This window comes from Oncorhynchus mykiss, chromosome 5 (assembly GCF_057628025.1).
Source record: "Oncorhynchus mykiss isolate SJ-2025 chromosome 5, ASM5762802v1, whole genome shotgun sequence".
Taxonomy (NCBI): domain Eukaryota; kingdom Metazoa; phylum Chordata; class Actinopteri; order Salmoniformes; family Salmonidae; genus Oncorhynchus; species Oncorhynchus mykiss.
In genome coordinates this window covers 1,416,633-1,440,000 of record NC_143026.1, presented here as the reverse complement: position 1 = coordinate 1,440,000, position 23,368 = coordinate 1,416,633, and the positions used below count along the sequence as shown (strand labels likewise).

The following is a 23,368-nucleotide window of genomic DNA, read 5'->3' as shown; positions in this document are numbered from 1 at the left end:
ACAGAGTCACATGCTTACATCCATGTTAGTTTCGATTAAGGGGTCATGGGTTAGAGGTTGGGGTCAGGAGTTGAGGTTACCCTCATTGGTCTATATATCTGATTGGGTGTTGATGGTAGACAGGGCAGGATGGGTAATAGCTATGGGTAGTGGTTAGGGTAGGGGTTAGGGGTCAAGGGTCAGAGTTTAGCGTTACCTTCATTGGTCCATATCTCTGAAAGGGTGTTCACGGAGGAGGAATGGAGGAGGAGGAGACCAATGACTATCAGACCACCGGGACAGGACACGAGACCGGGCATCTGGGGAGAGACAGAGCGACAACCTGAGGACAGGACACGAGACCGGGCATCTGGGGAGAGACAGAGAGAGAACCTGAGGACATGAGACGAGACTGGGGATCTGGGGAGAGACAGAGAGACAACCTGAGGACAGGACACGAGACCGAGCATCTGGGGAGAGACAGAGATACAACCTGAGGACATGAGACGAGACCGGGCATCTGGGGAGAGAGAGAGACAACCTGAGGACAGGACACGAGACCGGGCATCTGGGGAGAGACAGAGAGACAACCTGAGGACAGGACACGAGACCGGGCATCTGGAGAGAGACAGAGAGACAACCTGAGGACATGAGACGAGACCGGGCATCTGGGGAGAGACAGAGAGACAACCTGAGGACATGAGACAAGACCGGGCATCTGGGGAGAGACAGAGATACAAACTGAGGACATGAGACGAGACCGGGCATCTGGGGAGAGACAGAGAGACAACCTGAGGACAGGACACAAGACCGGGCATCTAGGGAGAGACAGAGAGACAACCTGAGGACATGAGACGAGACCGGGCATCTGGGGAGAGACAGAGATTCAACCTGAGGACACGAGACCGGGCATCTGGGGAGAGACAGAGAGACAACCTGAGGACATGAGACGAGACCGGGCATCTGGGGAGAGACAGAGATACAACCTGAGGACATGAGACGAGACCGGGCATCTGGGGAGAGACAGAGAGACAACCTGAGGACATGAGACGAGACCGGGCATCTGGGGAGAGACAGAGAGACAAATTGAGGACATGAGACGAGACCGGGCATCTGGGGAGAGAGAGAGACAACCTGAGGACAGGACACGAGACCGGGCATCTGGGGAGAGACAGAGAGACAAACTGAGGACATGAGACGAGACCGGGCATCTGGGGAGAGACAGAGAGACAACCTGAGAGAGACATCACTACTGTCAGAACCAAGAACACTGCGGCTCTCTGTCAATCAAATCAGCTCCAACAATCCAAACGAGGAGATGATGATTGGTGTTGGGAATTAACAGTCCAGATTGAACCTATCATTATCTCATTACAACAATCCAAATTGAATATACCATTATCTCATTTCACTAATGACACTTTAATAGGAGAAGGAAGCCCAGGTTAGAGTCTGAGTGTTACAGAGAGACAGAGAGAGACACACAGAGACACAGAGAGAGAGAGACAGAGAGAGTGAGAGAGACAGAGAGAGAGAGAGAAAGACAGAGAGAAAGAGGGAAAGAGAGAGAGCTTCTTCCACTTTCCCCAACACGCAAGTGGTTTTCTCCACCCTGCCATCATACAGCGGGTGAATGCAACATGTCTACCTGGTCCACTACTCCACCCTGGACTGAACAGCCTTTATGACCAGGTCCACCTGCAAGGCCCAACACAGGAGATGAGAAGCAGGTACAGGGAGTGAACCATTTAATATAGATGGACATGCAACGGAACAGAAACAGCGTCTGGACATAAACACTACAAACAATGCTAGGACAGGGAACAACCCAGAGGAGCAGACATATACACAGGTACAATCAGCACAGTGAGGGAGTCCAGGTGAGTCCACTGAGCGCAGCTGCACGTAATGATGGTAACAGTGCGTATGATGACGGGTAGCCTGGCGCCCTCAAGTGCCAGGGAGGGGGAGCGGGAGCAGGCGTGACAGCACCTCTACAAGGCATCAATCACCACCTTTGCCAGGACCCTGAGGTTTATCACAATAAAACCGCAGCCCCAGAGCAACAGACACCCTGCCCAGACCACGGAGACACTCTCCCAGACCTGCAAGACCCCCCCCCCCTCTCCCGTAGGACCTGCACCGAGAGAACCCACGCCAAGAGGACCTACACCCAGACCCCAGCATCACCAGCCACAGCCCAACTAGCTGAGACCACCCCAAGCAAACCCTGGCCACATCCTATATAGGCCCCCACGAATCAGACCTATGCCCCTTCTGCCCCGCCCCCATGCCAAGGACCTCAACATGACAGCAGGACATATGCCCAGGCTGTGATCAGAGCAACAGGCCCAACCCCCTCTATTACACCCACCCAAGCCCCATCCTGCAACCTAAGAGGTATGTATCAGATGCTCAACATGATCTGCTCACCTACTGTAATGGTCTGATCCTGTAATGTTCTGGCTAGAAATGAATAAGGAAATGATCTCAACAGAGAAATATTTATTCCTTTGTGCTACCTAAAGTGCATTCGGAAAGTATTCAGACCACTTGACTTTTTCCACATTACGTTACAGCCTTATTCTAAAATAGATTAAATCAATGTATTTCCTCATTAATCTACACAATACCCCCATAATGACATCACAATACCCCATAATGACATCACGATACCCCATAATACCCCATAATGACATCACAATACCCCATAGTGTCAAAGCAAAAACAGGCTTTTAGAATGTTAGTATTAAAAACCCCAGAAATATCAAAAATATTCAGACCCCTTTTGCCACATTTTGTTACATTACAGCCTTTTTCTAAAATAGATAATGTTTTAATTCCCTGATTTATTTACACACAATACCCCATAATGAAATCACAATAGCACATAATGACAAAGTGAATACAGGATTTTAGAAAGTTTTGCAAATACATTACAAATGTATGCTGAAATCTGAAATCTAATTTTCTGAAATCTCATTACATAAGTATTCAGACCCTATTTTATGAGATTCGAAATTTAGCTCAAGTGCATCCTGTTTCCATTGATCATCCTTTTTCATTTTATTTCACCTTTATCTAACCATGTAGGCCAGTTGAGAACAAGTTCTCATTTACAACTGCGACCTGGCCAAGGTAAATCAAAGCAGTGTGACACAGACAACAACACAGTTACACATGGAATAAACAATAAACAAGCCAATAACACAAACAGGTCAATGACACAGTAGAAAAAAGAAAGTCTATATACAGTGTGTGCAAAAGGCATGAGGAGGTAGACAATAAATAGGCCATAGGAGCGAATTATTACAATTTAGTAGATTAACACTGGAGTGATAAATGATCAGATGGTCATGTACAGGTAGAGATACTGGTGTGCAAAAGAGCAGAAAAGTAAATAAAAACAATATGGGGATGAGGTAGGTACATTGGGTGGGCTATATACCGATGGACTATGTACAGCTGCAGCGATCGGTTAGCTGCTCAGATAGCAGATGTTTAAAGTTGGTGAGGGAAATAAAAGTCTCCAACTTCAGCGATTTTTGAAATTCGTTCCAGTCACTGGCAGCAGAGAACTGGAAGGAAATGTGGCCACATGAGGTGTTGGCTTTGGAGATGATCAGTGAGATATACCTGCTGGAACGTGGGGGGGGGGCTGTTGGCCGGGGTTGGAGTAGCCAGGAGGATGCATAGGCAGCCGTTGAGAAATGCTTATTGAAATTTTCCATTTTCATGGATTATCAGTGGTGACAGTGTTACCTAGCCTCAGTGCAGTGGGCAGCTGGGAGGAGGTGCTCTTGTTCGCCATGGACTATCTAGGATGGTGAGGAAATTACTTTTAAAGAATGAGCAGGCATCCTCTACTGACGGGATGAGGTCAATATCCTTCCAGGATACCCGGGCCAGGTCGATTAGAAAGGCCTGCTCGCAGAAGTGTTTTAGGGAGCGTTTGACAGTGAATAGGGGTGGTCGTTTGACTGCGGGCCCATAGCGGATACAGGCAACGAGGCAGTGATCGCTGAGATCCTGATTGAAATCAGCGGAGGTGTATTTGGAGGGCAAGTTGGTCAGGATAATGTCTATGAGGGTGCCCATGTTTATGGATTTAGGGTTGTACCTGGTGGGTTCCTTGATGATTTGTGTGACATTGAGGGCATCTAGCTTAGATTGTAGGACTGCCAGAGTGTTAAGCATTTCCCAGTTTAGGTCACCTAACAGAACAAACTCTGAAGCTAGATGGGGGCGATCAATTCACAAATGGTGTCCAGGGCACAGCTGGGAGCGGAGGGGGATCGATAGCAGGCAGCAACAGAGAGACTTATTTCTGGAAAGGTGGATTTTTAAAATTAGAAGTTCAAACTGTTTGGGTATAGACCTGGAAAGTATGACAGAACTTTGCAGGCTCTCTCTGCAGTAGATTGCAACTCCTCCCCCTTTGGCAGTTATATCTTGACGGAAAATGTTGTAGCTGGCTATGGAAATCTCAGAATTGTTGGTGGCCTTCCAAAGCCAGGATTCAGACATGGCAAGGACATCAGGGCTTGGATTACCGACCTCTGCCTGCCTTGACCTATCTATTGCCCCTGTCGGAATATTAAACTATTGTTTATTCAACGTGGATCTGGGTCTTACCTTTATACCTGATAGATGAGGGGGAAAAACAATTTAATCCATTTTAGAATAAGGCTGTAATGTAACAAAATGTGGAAAAAGTCAAGGGGTCTGAATACTTTCAAAATGCGTATATCAACAAATTGTCTAGGGCACTAGAACAGTCTGCAGCATCTGCAGTCAAAAGTCGACTGTTTGCTGACGATCTGGTGCTTCTGCCCAACCAAGGAGGGCCTAAAGCAGCACCTAGATCGTATGCACAGACCTGGGCCCTGACAGTGAATCTCAGTAAGACAAAAAATAATGGTGTTCCAAAAAAGGTCCAATTGCCAGGACCAAAAATACAAATTCCATCTATACACCGTTGCCCTAGAGCACACAAAAAACTACACGGCCTAAACATCAGCACCACAGGATATTTCCACAACGCTGTAAAAATTCAGAGAGACAAGGCAAGAAGGGCCTTTTAAGCCATCAAAAGGAAAATAGAATTTGACATCCCAATCAGGATCTGGCTAAAAATACTTGAATCAGTTATAGAACCAATTGCCCTTTATGGTTGTGAGGTCTGGGGTTCGCTCACCAACCAAGAATTCACAAAATGGGACAAACACCAAATTGAGACTCTGCAAAAACATCCTCTGTGTACAACTTAAAACACCTAATAATGCATGCAGAGCAGAATTAGGCCAATTACCGCTAATGATCAAAATCCAGAAAAGAGACGTTAAATTCTACAACCACCTAAAAGGAAGCAATTCCCAAACCTTCCATAACAAAGCCATCACCTACAGAGAGATGAACCTGGAGAAGAGTCCCCTAAGCAAGCTGGTCCTGGGGCTCTGTTCACAAACACAAACATACCCCACAGAGCCCCAGGACAGCAGCACAATTAGACCCAAACAAATCCTGAGAAAACTAAAAGACACATTGGAAAGAAAAATAAAGAATTGACCAAAAAACTGAGCAAACTGGAATGTTATTTGGCCATAAACAGAGAGGACTGACCACTGTGACTGACTCAAAATTAAGGAATGTTTTGACTATGTACAGACTCAGTGAGCATAGCCTTGCTATTGAGAAAGGCCGCTGTAGGCAGACCTGGCTCTCAAGAGAAGACAGGATACGTGCACTCTGCCCACAAAATGAGGTGGAAACTGAGCTGCACTTCCTAACCTGCTGCAAATGTATGATCATATTAGAGACACATATTTCCCTCAGATTACACAGATCCACAAAGAATTTCAAAACAACTCCAAATTTAATAAACTTCCTTACTGTATCTACTGGGTGAAATACCACAACTGTGCCATCACAGCAGCAAGATTTGTGACCCGTTTCCACAAGAAAAGGGCAACCATTGAAGAACAAACACCATTGTAAATACAACCCATATTTATTTATTTTCCCTTTTGTACATCATTACAACACTGTATATATGGCCAGCAGCATACCACGCTGCATACCACTGCTGGCTTGCTTCTGAAGCTAAGCAGGGTTTGTCCTGGATGGGAGACCAGATGCTGCTGGAAGTGGTGTTGGAGGGCCAGTAGGAGGCATTCTTTTGTCTGGTCTAAATAATAATAATAATAATTTAAAAAATATATATCCCAATGCCCTATGGCAGTGATTGGGGACACTGCCCTGTGTAGGGTGCTGTCTTTCGGATGGGATGTTAAATGGGTGTCCTGACTCGCTGAGGTCATTAAAGATCCCATGGGACTTATTGTAAGAGTAGGGGTGTTAACCCCGGTGTCCTGGCTAAATTCCCAAGCTGTTCCTCAAACCATCACAGTCACCTAATAATCCCCAGTTTACAATTGAATCATTCATCCCCCTCCTCTCCCCTGTAACTAATCCCCAGGTCGTTGCTGCAAATAAGAACGTGTTCTCAGTCAACTTACCTGGTAAAATAACAGATAAATGTCTTGATTATTTTTGTTGACTTTTCATTTTAATTGTTTATTTCACTTTTGTTTATTATCCATTTCACTCACTTTGGCAATGTAAAGATATATGTAAATATATGTGTAAATATATATGTTGTACATGCCAATAAAGCCCTTTGAACTGAATTGAATACAATTTTCTAGCATATTCATTCAAAAAATAAATAATATTTGGGCATCTTACCTCACAAATGCTGTGGAACTGATTACACAGACAAACCATTTCTCTATGGATCTCGCTTTGTGTAAAGGGGGAATTGTCATGCTGAAACAGGAACGGGCCTTCCCCAAACTATTGCCACAAAGTTGGAAGCATAGAATCATCTAGAATGTCATTGTATGCTGTAGCGTTAAGATTTCCCTTCACTGGAACTAAGGGGCCCGAACCATGAAAAACATTAATCCTCATCCACCAAACTTTACAGTTGACACTATGCATTTGGACAGGTACCATGGAAACCCATTGCATGTATCTCTCAATGAAGAGTTAATGTGCTGATGTTGCTTCCAGAGGCAGTTAATAACTCAGCAGTGAGTGTTTCAACTGAGGACAGACAATTTGTACACACTATGCACTTCAGCAGTCCCATTCTGTGAACTTGTGTGGCCTAACACTTCCCAGGTGTCACTGAAACAGCAGAATCCAGTCATTTGAAGGGGTGTCCACATACTTTTGTATATATAATGTACACGATTACATTGCGCATGTTCATTTATATAGACCATTATATTCAACATGTCCTCACCTGGGATTTGAACTCACAACCTCTTGGTTCACAGCGTTCCAATCTTTCTGCTATCCACCATGTCTGGGTCAATGACTGATTTCACCTGCATTGATACACTTTGCACAATATCAGCTCTGTTAAAAGAATACTCAAGAAAAACTATTGTATTTTTCATAGCGGTTAAGGAGTAACATTAAAACAGAGAACTATGCACCACCAACATTAAGGTACATTTCAGTTGGTCCAGAACAGAGCAGAACGGTTGGACCCTTAAATATACACGAAGGGCATCAATAACACATCAATTTCTCCTGGCTCAAAGTAGAGAAGAGAGTGACTGCATCACTACCTGTATTTGTCAGAGGTATTAATGTGTTGAATGCATCTAACTGTCTGTTCAAAACAGCTAACAGACAGCTCAGACATACCCCACAAGACATGCCACCAGAGGTCTCTTCACAGTCCCCAAGTCCAGAACAGACTCTGGGAAACACACAGTACTACATAGAGCCATGACTACATGCACTTGGCAGCAGCTAATTGGGATCCTAATAAATACAACCTCTATTAGACAACTATACTGAAAATAAATCAAATTAGTAAATTAAATTAGTAAATCAAATCAATGAGAGACTAGTCAGATGAACTGATAATTGACCCCAGATGTGGTGGATAGCAGGAAGATCGGAATGCCAGAATACCATTTAACAGAGAAATGCATTCTGGTCCCAGATCGGTTAGTTCTCTGGCCAACTCCACTGCTCAATGTTAAACTATGTTTGGCATGGCAATATGAGTGACAAGGACTTGGGATCCCGATTGGTGCAGCGGTCTAAGGCACTGCATCTCAGTGCAAGAGGCGTCACTACCCTGGTTCAAATCCAGGCTGTATCTCAACTGAGTTTCCTAGTTAAACAAAGGTCAAAACAAAAAAATGACTGGCACTCAGACTAGGAAAAAATGTGCCAAGTGTTGTCATCATCTACCAATAACTAATATTTCTATTGGCATATCACATGGTGCTGCTACATACAGCACTGAGGTGCTGTTCCTGAAGCTACCCACTGAGACCCCTCTCTCTCTGTCTATTTCTCTCTATATATCAATTTAATAGGCTTTATTGGCATGGGAAACATGTTAACATTGCCAAAGCAAGAGAAATAGACAAACAAAAGGGATTTTTTATTTTATTTTTAAAAAACAGTAAACATTACACTCACCAAAGTCCCAAAGGAATAGAGACATTTCAAATGTCATATAATGGTTATAAGGATGTGCAAAAAGAATATAGACATTTCAAATGTTATATTTAATAAATCCTCTACGGGATCGGTTGAGATTCAAATGTCATGCTAATCACATTAGCGCACGTAAGTAACATCAAACTTTCCAGGACATAGACATGTCTTATATGGGCAGAAAGCTTACATAATTGTTCATCTAACTGCACTGTCTAATTGACAGTAGCTATAACAGTGAAAGAATACCATGCTATTGTTTGAGGAGAGTGCAGAACAACAAAACACGTATCACGGCAACTGGCTTCATACATTCACCTCTGAAGGTAAATAATGTACTTACATTCAGTAATCTGGCTTCAGTCAATAGACTACAAGTCAATGGAGTTACACTAATATATACTCACTGTTCAGATAGAGACTGGGTAACTAGTACTAATATATACTCACTGTTCAGATAGAGACTGGGTAACTAGTACTAATATATACTCACTGTTCAGATAGAGACTGGGTAACTAGTACTAATATATACTCACTGTTCAGATAGCGACTGGGTAACTAGTACTAATATATACTCACTGTTCAGATAGAGACTGGGTAACTAGTACTAATATATACTCACTGTTCAGATAGAGACTGGGTAACTAGTACTAATATATACTCACTGTTCAGATAGAGACTGGGTAACTAGTACTAATATATACTCACTGTTCAGATGGAGACTGGGTAACTAGTACTAATATATACTCACTGTTCAGATTGAGACTGGGTAACTAGTATTAATATATAATCAATGAGTGGCGATCTGACTCAGGAGAGGCGTTCTGACTCAGGAGAGGCGATCTGACTCAGGAGAGGCGTTCTGACTCAGGAGAGGCGTTCTGACTCCAGAACCAGAGAGGCGTTCTGACTCAGGAGAGAAGTTCTGACTCAGGAGAGGTGTTCTGACTCCAGAACCAGAGAGGTGTTCTGACTCAGGAGAGGTGTTCTGACTCCAGAACCATAGAGGTGTTCTGACTCCAGAACCTTAGAGGTGTTCTGATTCAGGAGAGGTGTTCTGACTCCAGAACCATAGAGGTGTTCTGACTCCAGAACCATAGAGGTGTTCTGACTCCAGAACCATAGAGGTGTTCTGATTCAGGAGAAGTGTTCTGACTACAGAACCATATAGGTGTTCTGACTCCAAAACCATAGAGGTGTTCTGACTCCAAAACCATAGAGGTGTTCTGACTCCAAAACCATAGAGGTGTTCTGACTCCAAAACCATAGAGGTGTTCTGACTCCAGAACCATAGAGGTGTTCTGACTCCAGAACCATAGAGGCGTTCTGACTCCAGAACCATAGAGGTGTTCTGACTCCAGAACCAGAGAGGTGTTCTGACTCCAGAACCGGAGAGGTGTTCTGATTCAGGAGAGGCGTTCTGACTCAGGAGAGGCGTTCTGACTCAGGAGAGGTGTTCTGACTCCAGAACTATAGAGGTGTTCTGACTCCAGAACCATAGAGGTGTTCTGACTCCAGAACCATAGAGGTGTTCTGATTCAGGAGAGGTGTTCTGACTCCAGAACCGGACAGGTGTTCTGATTCAGGAGAGGCGTTCTGACTCGGGAGAGGTGTTCTGACTCAGGAGAGGTATTCTGACTCCAGAACCGGAGAGGCGTTCTGACTCAGGAGAGGCGTTCTGACTCCAGAACCGGAGAGGCGTTCTGACTCAGGAGAGGCGTTCTGACTCAGGAGAGGCGAGGCGTTCTGACTCAGGAGAGGCGTTCTGACTCACGAGGAGAGAGTGGACCTGACAAGCTGCTACACATTCCCTGGTTTAGCAGAGAATAGACAGACAGACGGACAGACTTTAAATACAGGGCAGGACAGAGGTTGTAATATGTATGTATTGGGTTTTGCTGTGTTTAATACTGATACAGACACACTGTACTTTATCACAGCTTTGATATTTAAAATATATTACTGGAAGTCCTAAAGAAAAAGATCAACATACATCGTTACCATCAAGGACAAAACCGCACAAATCAATGAAACACAATGACGTACCATAAACTGTGTGACTGATAGTCAATGTCATGCAGTCAATCCCTGTACCTACAGTATAAAATCCACCTGTTCTTTACAGCCTCAGGCAAAAAGACCACAGCTTTGGTGTTTTTAGAATAACACACATTATTGGACTTGGACGTTCTAAAGTTAAAGATAAAACTACTACTACCATCAAGGACCAAGCAGCCCAAAGCAGCCCAAAGCAGCCCAAAGCAGTGTCATGCAGTCAATCCCTGCACCTAAAGTTAGAATGTCCCAATCTGTGCTTTACACCCACAGAGCAAACAGGACATCAAGGTGATCTGAAGTCTAAACCCAACACTGAGGGAAAGCAGGTTTCCTCTAACAGGACATCAAGGTGATCTGAAGTCTAAACCCAACACTGAGGGAAAGCAGGTTTCCTCTAACAGGACATCAAGGTGATCTGAAGTCTAAACCCAACACTGAGGGAAAGCAGGTTTCCTCTAACAGGACATCAAGGTGATCTGAAGTCTAAACCCAACACTGAGGGAAGGCTGGTTTCCTCTAACAGGACATCAAGGTGATCTGAAGTCTAAACCCAACACTGAGGGAAAGCAGGTTTCCTCTAACAGGACATTAAGGTGATCTGAAGTCTAAACCCAACACTGAGGGAAAGCAGGTTTCCTCTAACAGGATATCAAGGTGATCTGAAGTCTAAACCCAACACTGAGGGAAAGCAGGTTTCCTCTAACAGGACATCAAGGTGATCTGAAGTCTAAACCCAACACTGAGGGAAAGCAGGTTTCCTCTAACAGGATATCAAGGTGATCTGAAGTCTAAACCCAACACTGAGGGAAAGCAGGTTTCCTCTAACAGGACATCAAGGTGATCTGAAGTCTAAACCCAACACTGAGGGAAGGCTGGTTTCCTCTAACAGGACATCAAGGTGATCTGAAGTCTAAACCCAACACTGAGGGAAAGCAGGTTTCCTCTAACAGGACATCAAGGTGATCTGAAGTCTAAACCCAACACTGAGGGAAAGCAGGTTTCCTCTAACAGGATATCAAGGTGATCTGAAGTCTAAACCCAACACTGAGGGAAAGCAGGTTTCCTCTAACAGGACATCAAGGTGATCTGAAGTCTAAACCCAACACTGAGGGAAAGCAGGTTTCCTCTAACAGGACATCAAGGTGATCTGAAGTCTAAACCCAACACTGAGGGAAGGCTGGTTTCCTCTAACAGGACATCAAGGTGATCTGAAGTCTAAACCCAACACTGAGGGAAAGCAGGTTTCCTCTAACAGGACATCAAGGTGATCTGAAGTCTAAACCCAACACTGAGGGAAAGCAGGTTTCCTCTAACAGGACATCAAGGTGATCTGAAGTCTAAACCCAACACTGAGGGAAAGCAGGTTTCCTCTAACAGGACATTAAGGTGATCTGAAGTCTAAACCCAACACTGAGGGAAAGCAGGTTTCCTCTAACAGGATATCAAGGTGATCTGAAGTCTAAACCCAACACTGAGGGAAAGCAGGTTTCCTCTAACAGATCGTGAAGCAGAATACATTAAGTAGCCCTTTCCTGCAGTCAGATGACCTAGGGGCCTCACAGGTGGAATGATACTAATATTTTCCATCATTTCATAATTCATTAAACATAATTATTTTCGCGTAAAAAAATACGGTGTTTCTATGTCAAATGGTTTTGTTGTAAAGTGGCAAGAAAGAGTATGTGAACCCTTTGGAATTACTTGGAATTCTGCATAAATTGGTCTCAACAATAGACAAACACAGTGTGCTTAAACTAATAACACACAAAATATTGTATTTTTCTTGTCTATATTGACTATATCGTTTAAACATTCACAGTGTAGGTTGGAAAAAGCATGTGAACCCCTAGGCTAATGACTTCTCCAAAAGCTAATTGGAGTCAGGAGTCAGCTAACCTGGAGTCCAATCAATGAGATGAGATTGGAGATGTTGGTTAGAGCTGCCTAGCCCGTTAAAAAACACTCACAAAATGTGAGTTTGCTATTCACGAGAAGCAGTGACTGATGTGAACCTTGCCTCGAACAAAAGAGATCACAGAAGACCTAAGATTAAGAATTGTTGACTTGCATAAAGCTGGAAAGGGTTGAAAAGTATATCTAAAAGCCTTGATGTTGATCAGTCCACAGTAAGCCAAATTGTCTATAAATGAAGAAAGTTCAGCACTGTAGCTACTCTCTCTAGGAGTGGCCATCCTGCAAAGATGACTACAAGAACACAGCGCAGAATGCTCAATGAGGTTAAGAAGAATCCTAGAGTGTCAGCTAAAGACTTACAACAATCTCTGGAACATGCTAACATCTCTGTTGACGAGTCTACGATACGAGGTTGCTTTGCTGCCTCAGGGTCTGGACATCGACGGAAAAATGAATTCCCAAGTTTATCAAGACATTTTGCAGAAGAATGCAAGGCTATCTGTCCGCAAATTTTATTACCAATTTACGCAGAAATCTGGGTCTATCCGAAGGGTTTCAGATAATTTGTCTTGCCACTGTATTTCAGTACATAAAGTGTAATATTGGGATGCAAACTCCAAATTGAATACATTTCTACTCTATATCTGTCATGGTTCAGCTGTCTTTCTGTTAAGCCCATAACCATGTGTGTGAGGTGGATACTATACTGTAACCGGGCTACTATAGAGCCATCAGGAGCACAGACTAGAGCCAGGCTACTATAGAGCCATCAGTAGTACAGACTAGAACCAGGCTACTATTGAGCCATCAGGAGCACAGACTAGAACCAGGCTACTATAGAGCCATCAGTAGTACAGACTAGAACCAGGCTACTATAAGGCCATCAGTAGAAGACTAGAACCAGGCTACTATAGAGCCATCAGTAGTACAGACTAGAACCAGGCTACTATTGAGCCATCAGTAGTACAGACTAGAACCAGGCTACTATAGAGCCATCAGTAGTACAGACTAGAACCAGGATACTATTGAGCCATCAGGAGCACAGACTAGAACCAGGCTACTATTGAGCCATCAGGAGCACAGACTAGAACCAGGCTACTATAGAGCCATCAGTAGTACAGACTAGAACCAGGCTACTATAGAGCCATCAGTAGTAGACTAGAACCAGGCTACTATAGAGCCATCAGTAGTACAGACTAGAACCAGGCTACTATAGAGCCATCAGTAGTACAGACTAGAACCAGGCTACTACAGAGCAATCAGTAGTAGACTAGAACCAGGCTACTATAGAGCCATCAGTAGTACAGACTACAACCAGGCTACTATAGAGCCATCAGTAGTAGCCTAGAACCAGGCTACTATAGAGCCATCAGTAGTACAGACTAGAACCAGGCTACTATAGAGCCATCAGGAGCACAGACTAGAACCAGGCTACTATAGAGCCATCAGTAGTAAAGACTAGAACCAGGCTACTATAGAGCCATCAGTAGTACAGACTAGAACCAGGCTACTATAGAGCCTTGCATCCCAATATTACACTAGTAATAAAATCAAATCAAATGTATTTATATAGCCCTTCGTACATCAGCTGATATCTCAGAGTGCTGTACAGAAACCCAGCCTAAAACCCCAAACAGCAAGCAATGCAGGTGTAGAAGCACTTAGTAGTCCAGGTGATCAAACTAACACCAGACTATATAACTGGTCAGTAGTCGAGGTGATCAAACTAACACCAGACTATATAACTGGTCAGTAGTCCACACACAGACACGCACACATTGTAATGTCATGGTACTGTGAATTTTATACTGATGTGGTATTAATATAATAATGTATTAATGTATTAATGTAATAATGTATTAATGTAATAATGGTAATAATGTATTAATGTATTAATGTAATAATGTATTAATGTAATAATGGTAATAATGTATTAATGTAATAATGTATTAATGTAATAATGTATTAATGCAATAATGTATTGTATTGTTTTATTGATGAATTTCTAACCCTGTTTTGACCCCAGGAAGAGTAGCTGCTGCCTTGTTGAGGTATAACTGTTCTAACCCTGGTTGTCCCCCAGGAAGAGTAGCTGCTGCCTTGTTGAGGTATAACTGTTCTAACCCTGTTTTGACCCCAGGAAGAGTAGCTGCTGCCTTGTTGAGGTATAACTGTTCTAACCCTGGTTGTCCCCCAGGAAGAGTAGCTGCTGCCTTGTTGAGGTATAACTGTTCTAACCCTGGTTGTCCCCCAGGAAGAGTAGCTGCTGCCTTGTTGAGGTATAACTGTTCTAACCCTGTTTTGACCCCAGGAAGAGTAGCTGCTGCCTTGTTGAGGTATAACTGTTCTAACCCTGGTTGTCCCCCAGGAAGAGTAGCTGCTGCCTTATTGAGGTATAACTGTTCTAACCCTGGTTGTCCCCCAGGAAGAGTAGCTGCTGCCTTGTTGAGGTATAACTGTTCTAACCCTGGTTGTCCCCCAGTAAGAGTAGCTGCTGCCTTGTTGAGGTATAACTGTTCTAACCCTGGTTGTCCCCCAGTAAGAGTAGCTGCTGCCTTGTTGAGGTATAACTGTTCTAACCCTGGTTGTCCCCCAGGAAGAGTAGCTGCTGCCTTGTTGAGGTATAACTGTTCTAACCCTGTTTTGACCCCAGGAAGAATAGCTGCTGCCTTGTTGAGGTATAACTGTTCTAACCCTGGTTGTCCCCCAGGAAGAGTAGCTGCTGCCTTGTTGAGGTATAACTGTTCTAACCCTGTTTTGACCCCAGGAAGAGTAGCTGCTGCCTTGTTGAGGTATAACTGTTCTAACCCTGGTTGTCCCCCAGGAAGAGTAACTGCTGCCTTGTTGAGGTATAACTGTTCTAACCCTGTTTTGACCCCAGGAAGAGTAGCTGCTGCCTTGTTGAGGTATAACTGTTCTAACCCTGTTTTGACCCCAGGAAGAGTAGCTGCTGCCTTGTTGAGGTACAACTGTTCTAACCCTGTTTTGACCCCAGGAAGAGTAGATGCTGCCTTGTTGAGGTATAACTGTTCTAACCCTGGTTGTCCCCCAGTAAGAGTAGCTGCTGCCTTGTTGAGGTATAACTGTTCTAACCCTGTTTTGACCCCAAGAAGAGTAACTGCTGCCTTGTTGAGGTATAACTGTTCTAACCCTGGTTGTCCCCCAGTAAGAGTAGCTGCTGCCTTGTTGAGGTATAACTGTTCTAACCCTGGTTGTCCCCCAGTAAGAGTAGCTGCTGCCTTGTTGAGGTATAACTGTTCTAACCCTGGTTGTCCCCCAGGAAGAGTAGCTGCTGCCTTGTTGAGGTACAACTGTTCTAACCCTGTTTTGACCCCAGGAAGAGTAGATGCTGCCTTGTTGAGGTATAACTGTTCTAACCCTGGTTGTCCCCCAGTAAGAGTAGCTGCTGCCTTGTTGAGGTATAACTGTTCTAACCCTGGTTGTCCCCCAGGAAGAGTAGCTGCTGCCTTGTTGAGGTATAACTGTTCTAACCCTGTTTTGACCCCAGGAAGAGTAGCTGCTGCCTTGTTGAGGTACAACTGTTCTAACCCTGTTTTGACCCCAGGAAGAGTAGATGCTGCATTGTTGAGGTATAACTGTTCTAACCCTGGTTGTCCCCCAGTAAGAGTAGCTGCTGCCTTGTTGAGGTATAACTGTTCTAACTGGTTTGACCCCAGGAAGAGAAGCTGTTGCCTTGTCCACCTGACAGGTGTGGAATATCAAGAATCTGATTAAACATGATCATTACATAGGTGCACCTTGTGCCTGTGACAATAAAATGCCACTCTAAAATGTGCAGTTTTGTCACACAACACAATACAACAGATGTCTGAAGTTTTGAGGGAGTGTGCAATTGGCATGCTGACTGCAAGAATGTCCACCAGAGCTGTTGCCAGAGAATTTAATGTTCATTTCTCTACCATAAGCCTCCTCCAACATAAGTTGAGAGAATTTGTCAGTGCTTCCAACCACAGACCACATGTAACCACTCCAGCCCAGGACCTCCACATCCGGCTTCTTCACCTGTGGGATCGTCTGAGACCAGCCACCAAGACAGCTGATGAAACTTAGGAGTATTTCTGTCTGCGATAATACCCTTTTGTGGGGAAAAACAAATTCTAATTGGCTAGACCTGGCTCCCAAGTGGGTGGGCCTATTCCTTCCCAGGACCAGTCACGTGAGATCCATAGATTAGGACCAAATTAATTTACTAAAATTGACTGATTTACTCAGTTGAACTGTAACTCAATAAAATCGTTAAAATTGTTGCATGTTGCGTTTATATTTTTGTTCAATACCTGTCAACACCTCACCTTGCGAGGAAATGGCACTGAGCCTTTAAAAAAATGAAATAATGAGTTGGAAAACTTTGGGTGCGTTCTTACACCATTACCCAATACAGAATCTGTTCACCATTAACCAATACAGAATCCATTCACCATTACCCAATACAGAATCCGTTCACCATTACCCAATACAGAATCCGTTCACCATTCCTCCATACAGAATCCATTCACCATTCCTCCAAACAGAATCCATCCACCATTACCCAATACAGAATCCATTCACCATTACCCAATACAGAATCTGTTCACCATTGCCCAATACAGAATCCATTCACCATTCCTCCATACAGAATCCGTTCACCATTACCCAATACAGAATCCGTTCACAATTCCTCCATACAGAATCCGTTCACCATTCCTCCATACAGAATCCGTTCACCATTCTTCCATACAGAATCCATTCACCATTACCCAATACAGAATCCGTTCACCATTCCTCCAAACAGAATCCGATCACCATTACCCAATACGGAATCCATTCACCATTACCCAATACAGAATCCGTTCACCATTACCCAATACAGAATCCGTTCACCATTCCTCCATACAGAATCCGTTCACCATTCCTCCATACAGAATCCATTCACCATTCCTCCAAACAGAATCCATCCACCATTACCCAATACAGAATCCATTCACCATTACCCAATACAGAATCTGTTCACCATTGCCCAATACAGAATCCATTCACCATTCCTCCATACAGAATCCGTTCACCATTACCCAATACAGAATCCGTTCACAATTCCTCCATACAGAATCCGTTCACCATTCCTCCATACAGAATCCGTTCACCATTCCTCCATACAGAATCCATTCACCATTACCCAATACAGAATCCGTTCACCATTCCTCCAAACAGAATCCATTCACCATTACCCAATACAGAATCCATTCACCATTAACCAATACAGAATCCATTCACCATTACCCAATACAGAATCCGTTCACCATTCCTCAATACAGTATCCGTTCACCATAACCCAATACAGAATCCGTTCACCATTCCTCCAAACAGAATCCGTTCACCAGTACCCAATACAGAATCCGTTCACCATTCCTCCAAACAGAATCCGATCACCATTACCCAATAAAGAATCCATTCACCATTACCCAATACAGAATCCGTTCACCATTAACCAATACAGAATCCGTTCACCATTCCTCCATACAGAATCCATTCACCATTACCCAATACAGAATCCATTCACCATTACCCAATACAGAATCCGTTCACCATTCCTCAATACAGAATCCGTTCACCATTCCTCCATACAGAATCCGTTCACCATTCCTCCATACAGAATCCGTTCACCATTCCTCCATACAGAATCCGTTCACCATCCCTCCATACAGATTCCGTTCACCATTCCTCCAAACAGAATCTGTTCACCATTCCTCCATACAGAATCCATTCACCATTCCTCCATACAGAATCCATTCACCATTCCTCCATACAGAATCCGTTCACCATTCCTCCATACAGAATCCGTTCACCATTCCTCCATACAGAATCCGTTCACCATTCCTCCATACAGAATCCATTCACCATTCCTACAAACAGAATCCATTCACCATTCCTCCATTCAGAATCCATTCACCATTCATCCATACAGAATACATTGACCATTCCTCCAAACAGAATCCGTTCACCATTCCTCCAAACAGAATCCGTTCACCATTCCTCCATACAGAATCCGTTCACCATTCCTCCATACAGAATCCATTCACCATTCCTCCAAACAGAATCCGTTCACCATTCCTCCAAACAGAATCCATTCACCATTACCCAATACAGAATCCATTCACCATTACCCAATACAGAATCCGTTCACCATTCCTCAATACAGAATCCGTTCACCATTCCTCCATACAGAATCCGTTCACCATTCCTCCATACAGAATCCGTTCACCATTCCTCCATACAGAATCCGTTCACCATTCCTCCATACATATTCCGTTCACCATTCCTCCAAACAGAATCTGTTCACCATTCCTCCATACAGAATCCATTCACCATTCCTCCATACAGAATCCATTCACCATTCCTCCATACAGAATCTGTTCACCATTCCTCCATACAGAATCCGTTCACCATTCCTCCATACAGAATCCGTTCACCATTCCTCCATACAGAATCCATTCACCATTCCTACAAACAGAATCCATTCACCATTCCTCCATTCAGAATCCATTCACCATTCCTCCATACAGAATCCATTCACCATTCCTCCAAACAGAATCCGTTCACCATTCCTCCAAACAGAATCCGTTCACCATTCCTCCATACAGAATCCGTTCACCATTCCTCCATACAGAATCCATTCACCATTCCTCCAAACAGAATCCGTTCACCATTCCTCCAAACAGATTCCGTTCACCATTCCTCCATACAGAATCCTTTCACCATTCCTCCATACAGAATCCATTCACCATTCCTCCATACAGAATCCATTCACCATTCCTCCATACAGAATCCATTCACCATTCCTCCATACAGAATCCATTCACCATTCCTCCAAACAGAATCCATTCACCATTCCTCCAAACAGAATCCATTCACCATTCCTCCAAACAGAATCCGTTCACCATTCCTCCAAACAGAATCCGTTCACCATTCCTCCATACAGAATCCGTGGGGTTATTTTCTGCTCATGCCTTCTCATTTGGACTCATGTCATCTGATCAAAGCACCAGTTCCAATCGAAGTGCCAGTGAGTTTATCAAACTCCAGGCATTTACATTAGTTGGATGAAAATAGAGCTCCTTGGCAACGCACAGCAGTGGTGGGTTTGGCGTCAAAATGAAAATGCATGAGCAGAAAATAGCCCCATCCCTACTGTAAAATATGCTGGTGGACCTATTCTACTTCCAGGGGTCCTTGTTAAGGTCAACGGCATCATTAACTTTTCCCAGTACCAGGATATTTTTTTAGCCATAAAACCAGTTGTCTCCAAGACTTGAACCCCATTGAAAACCTGTGGTTTGAATTGAAGAAGGAAGTCCATAAGCACAGGTGAAGGATGTCAAGGATCTGGAAAGATTCTGTTATCAAATGGAGGAATGGTTTACGATCCTACCCTACCCTAACTCAACAAATTGGATGCAGTCTATCACAGTGCAATCCGTTTTGTCACCAAAGCCCCATATACTACCCACCATTGCAACCTTTTTTTTTGCCTTTACCTCCCTTATCTCACCTCATTTGCTCACATCGTATATAGACTTGTTTATACTGTATTATTGACTGTATGTTTGTTTTACTCCATGCGTAACTCTGTGTTGTTGCATGTGTCGAACTGCTTTGCTTTATCTTGGCCAGGTCGCAATTGTAAATGAGAACTTGTTCTCAACTTGCCTACCTGGTTAAATAAAGGTTAAATAAAAAATCCCTCCCAATGCGTTCTCCAATTCATAAAACATTTTACAAAAAAGGCAATTAACCTCGAAAAGTGAGGTATTGAAAACAAGGGTGTCAATGATGTTTTCACCCTACCCGTTTGAGATAATTACATCTCTTTCTCTGAGCAATTGTGTTAGTATAAAATAATAACATTTCCAAATGTTTTTAGAGCGTACAATATAGCTCAATATTTGAATGATTTATTTTATACAGTCATTTTTGCTAATCTATATCAATGGTGTTAATGATGGTGTTATACCACGCTGTATATCTGATGAGTCATTATATACAATGTGATTTATAAGGGATACAAGAACATTTCGACTTGCTAAACGTTATTATACCGTGTTCTATAAACAATAACAACGATGCATTTAAAAAATAAAATGTTTTCATTTTCTTTACAATTTTAGTTGGGTTTAAACCCTAAAAAAACACAACATTGTAGGGAGCAATACTGTGGCTGGATATTTATTGAATACATTTTATCACGATTAAAACGTCAGGATTAGCAGATCGCCTGGAGATTGGAACATTCATTATTTAACTATTAATACATTAAAATCGACAACACTTATCCAAACAGACAAGGTTGAGAAATTAATTTCCTTCTGTGGAAATGGATACAGCCCAGTGGAAATATCGAGATGTCTTGTGTTCTACGTAGGCTACACAGTCCGATAAGTTTTTAATCACTACACTCAAACTCAGCCGTCTAAATTCATCATCTGTGTCTATACTTCTAACTTTCGCACCATAAGTGGACATGAATTCGAATAGGATAAACCTTACCTTCAATATCTTCAAATGTTAAACGGGCATTTTTGAGTGGTTGTGAGCCATGGCTTCAACTTTGTCGAGTTTTACCTTCCGAACCGTAGATAATCTTCTCCTGGACAAGCGGAGCTGTGACACGGTGACATATGCGCTCCAGAGCGGATTCCATTGGAGGAACGGGGCGTCAATAAGGAAGAGGCCGAGACGGTACTTCCTGTGTAAAGGGGGGCAGGACCCCGGTGTGTGTGTGTGTGTGTTTATAAAGAGATTAGAGGGGGTAAGAACCTGGAACAGATTTAACTCTTTAATGTGGCATGAGAAAGACACAGCCATGGGTAGTAGTAGGCCCACAGTCTATCAGCTGTAAAGAGGTAGGCCTCTAGAGTAGTTTGCAATAGATTACAATGCAATATAGTATAATATAATACATTATATTAGAATAGAGAATGAGAGAATATAGTATAATAGAATAGAGTATATTACAATATATTATAATAGTGTATAATTGAATAGAGTATATTACAAGAGATTATAATAGAATAGTGTAGGGTTTAAGTCAGTGCTCTGGCTGGGCCACTCATGGACATTCAGAGACTTTCCCCAAGCCACTCATGCGTTGTCTTGGCTGTGTGGTTTGGGTCTTTTTCCACTGAAAACACCTCCAGACGTGATGCTTGGCATTCAGGGCAAAGAGTTCAATCTTGATTTCACCAGACCGGAGTATTGTTTCTGATGGTCCTTTAAGTGCCTTTTGGCAAACTCCAAGCAGGCTGTCATGTGCTTCCTTCCTGGCCACTCTACCATAAAGGCCTGGTTGGTGGAGTGCTGCAGAGATGGTTGTCCTTCTGGAGGTTTCTCCCATCTCCACAGAGGAACTTAGGAGCTCTGTCAGAGTGGCCATGGGGTTCTTGGTCACCTCCCTGACCAAGGCCCTTCTCCCCGATTGTTCAGTTTCACCAGGTTGCCAGCTCTAGGAAGAGTCTTGGTGGTTCCAAACTTCTTCCATTTAAGAATGATGGAGGCCACTGTGTTCTTGGGGACCTTCAATGCTGCAGAAATGTTTTGGTACCCTTCCCCAGATCTGTGCCTCGACACAATCCTGTCTCAGAGCTCTATGCACAATTCCTTTGACCTCATGGCTTGGTTTCTGCTCTGACTTGCACTGTCAACTGTGGAACCTTATATAGACAGGTGTGTGCCTTTCCAAATCATGCCCGATCAATTGAATTGACCACAGGTGGACTACAATCAAGTTGCAGAAACATCAATAATTATCAATGGAAACAGGATGCACCTGAGTTCAATTTCAAGTCTCATAGCAAAGGGTCTGAATACTTATGTAAATATGATCTTTAAGTTTTTTATGTTTAGTAAATTTGCAAACATTTCTTAACACCTGTTTTGCTTTGAAATTATAGGGTATTGTTTGTAGATTGATGAGAGGAAAACATTTATTTAATACATTTTCTAATAATCTGTGATGTAACAAAATGTGGAAAAAAGGATGTGGTCTGAGTACTTTCCGAATGCACTGTAATTATATTTTAGCAATTACATTGACTTATGTACAGTGCCTTGCGAAAGTATTCGGCCCCCTTGAACTTTGCGACCTTTTGCCACATTTCAGGCTTCAAACATAAAGATATAAAACTGTATTTTTTTGTGAAGAATCAACAACAAGTGGGACACAATCGTGAAGTGGAACAACATTTATTGGATATTTCAAACTTTTTTAACAAATCAAAAACTGAAAAATTGGGCGTGCAAAATTATTCAGGCCCTTTACTTTCAGTGCAGCAAACTCTCTCCAGAAGTTCAGTGAGGATCTCTGAATGATCCAATGTTGAACTAAATGACTAATGATGATAAATACAATCCACCTGTGTGTAATCAAGTCTCCGTATATATGCACCTGCACTGTGATAGTCTCAGAGGTCCGTTAAAAGCGCAGAGAGCATCATGAAGAACAAGGAACACACCAGGCAGGTCCGAGATACTGTTGTGAAGAAGTTTAAAGCCGGATTTGGATACAAAAAGATTTCCCAAGCTTTAAACATCCCAAGGAGCACTGTGCAAGCGATAATATTGAAATGGAAGGAGTATCAGACCACTGCAAATCTACCAAGACCTGGCTGTCCCTCTAAACTTTCATCTCATACAAGGAGAAGACTGATCAGAGATGCAGCCAAGAGGCCCATGATCACTCTGGATGAACTGCAGAGATCTACAGCTGAGGTGGGAGACTCTGTCCATAGGACAACAATCAGTCGTATATTGCACAAATCTGGCCTTTATGGAAGTGTGGCAAGAAGAAAAACATTTCTTAAAGATATCCATAAAAAGTGTTGTTTGCCACAAGCCA

At 43.1% G+C, this 23,368-nt stretch overlaps 1 protein-coding gene across 13 annotated transcripts in view; it reads right to left on the bottom strand.

Annotated features, from left to right (window-relative positions):
* Nucleotides 1–21,152, bottom strand: part of LOC110524930 (interleukin-11 receptor subunit alpha) — a 65,033-nt gene extending 43,881 nt beyond the window's left edge. For 8 of the 13 annotated variants that reach the window (XR_016495808.1, XR_016495809.1, XR_016495810.1 and 5 more), the window contains exons 1-2: nucleotides 21,022–21,152; nucleotides 197–299 (exon numbers count right to left, since the gene is read on the bottom strand). Coding sequence is in view for 5 of the 13 variants with exons in the window: in XM_036976611.2 (XP_036832506.2) it covers nucleotides 197–299 (103 nt within the window). In the remaining 8 variants the exon portion in view is untranslated. Of the gene's footprint in view, nucleotides 1–196; nucleotides 350–21,021 lie in introns of all 13 variants that reach the window. The other 5 variants (XR_016495814.1, XR_016495815.1, XM_090233566.1 and 2 more) reach the window with 2 other exon arrangements.
* Between the last annotated feature and the right edge of the window lie 2,216 nt (nucleotides 21,153–23,368).